The sequence below is a fragment of the Loa loa genome, assembly GCF_000183805.2.
Source record: "Loa loa unplaced genomic scaffold supercont3.571, whole genome shotgun sequence".
Classification (NCBI taxonomy): domain Eukaryota; kingdom Metazoa; phylum Nematoda; class Chromadorea; order Rhabditida; family Onchocercidae; genus Loa; species Loa loa.
Window position 1 is genome coordinate 26,945 of NW_018108751.1, and position 1,720 is coordinate 28,664.

Below are 1,720 nucleotides of genomic sequence, written 5' to 3' on the forward strand. Positions count from 1 at the left end.
GAGGGAGAGAGAGAGAAAAAGATGAATTTCTATTTAATAAAAAGTAAATTTTCGAATGAGGAAAAAGTTAAGATAACAAAAAATATTGCACACGAAATCGGAAGAATGATAGAAATGGAAAGACATCAAATCCGTATGCCATACAAATCCGGATATCATAAATGCAATTCCGGATGCAATTTATACAATCGGAAATTTCATCAAATGTACACGCAATAATTGATTGAGCCAATTTCTCAAAAAAATAATTTCATTCCATAGAAAAATTTTGAATCATATTATCAGTTTAGTTTTTTAGCAAAAATTATAGTATCATTTGAAAATTGTTATGATCAAAAAAAAAAAATGATTTATGCGTTGACAATGAAAATACCGTATGATCTATAAATAGTACAGGATTAGTAGTAATTGAAAGTATTACTGTTACGATAGAATTGTATGATACTATAATAATTTATGGATGAAATTAATTAATTAGGAAAGAGACAATGATATATTAACAACTATATCTTATTTCGAAGATTTTTTTAAAATTATTTTTTTCTTTTTTTTTTTTACATCCATTCAATATTCTATCATTTTCGAAATAGCATCAATTGACAAACATATTTTCTTTAATCGATTCATGGTAATGGTAAATTTTTATTAAATTAATTTAATTCAAACTTAATTTAAACAAATAGCAAAGATCAAAGTTCAAAAAACAATAAAAATATGTGTATTATATGATTTTAGAAAAAGAAATTTTTACTTTTTCAAGAATGAAAATGTTAACAATTCTAATAAGAAGAAAAAAAAAACTAAATACTAAAAATGAATTAATATGAAATTTGTTAAAAAATAAATAAGAATATCGTATTGAATCAATCTGTTCATGATTAGAATCTATCAGGCAACATTTATTGAAAAAAAATAAAATATAAATAAAATGTAATACTGGTTCACATGTACACGATCTATTAACCACCATCATCATCACAATCTACCCCATCATCAGTATCTTACATCTAACAACCAACCATCATCATATAATTATCATCTATCAATCATCACTCACCATTACCATCACTATCACCATCATCTATTATCAACCAAATATCATCATTATTACCATCATACCACAATTTTCCACCATTTGCATCCTACTACATCTAACAATCATCAACCATAACTACCATTTATTAATCATCATTACCATTACTTTTTATCAACCAGCCATTATATTACCATCTATTATCACCAATCATCATCATCATCATCAGGACACATCATCACAATCACCAACCATAACTACCATTTATTAATCATCATTACCACTACTTTTTTATCATCCAACCTATTATATTATCATCATCTATTATCACCAATCATCATCATCATCATCAGGACACATCATCACAATCACCAACCATAACTACCATTTATTAACCACCATTATCACTACTACCTTTTATCATCCAATCATTATATTATCATCATCACCATCATTATCATCAGGACCACATCATCACCATCATCCACAACAATGTTACATACAAAAATGTTTCACTCTTTTCGATTAGCTTCGACTACTAATATCTCCTTCGACTACTAATATCTCTCTCTCTCATTTGTTTGACTTTAGCCATATGTTGTTGTTATGTGATGGCTCATTAATGAAGTAATTTGAAACTTTTTCTATAATGACAAAAAAAAAAAAAAAAAAGAAAGAAGAAAGAAA

General features: G+C 26.4%; 1 protein-coding gene across 1 annotated transcript; it reads left to right on the plus strand.

The window, feature by feature from the left end:
- Positions 1-946: 946 nt before the first annotated feature.
- LOAG_15295 (hypothetical protein) lies at positions 947-1,640 on the plus strand (the record flags this gene model as incomplete). Its single annotated transcript, XM_003150786.1, has 1 exon — positions 947-1,640. A coding segment is annotated over one exon (358 nt), but the record flags the coding sequence as incomplete, so codon positions are not given.
- Between the last annotated feature and the right edge of the window lie 80 nt (positions 1,641-1,720).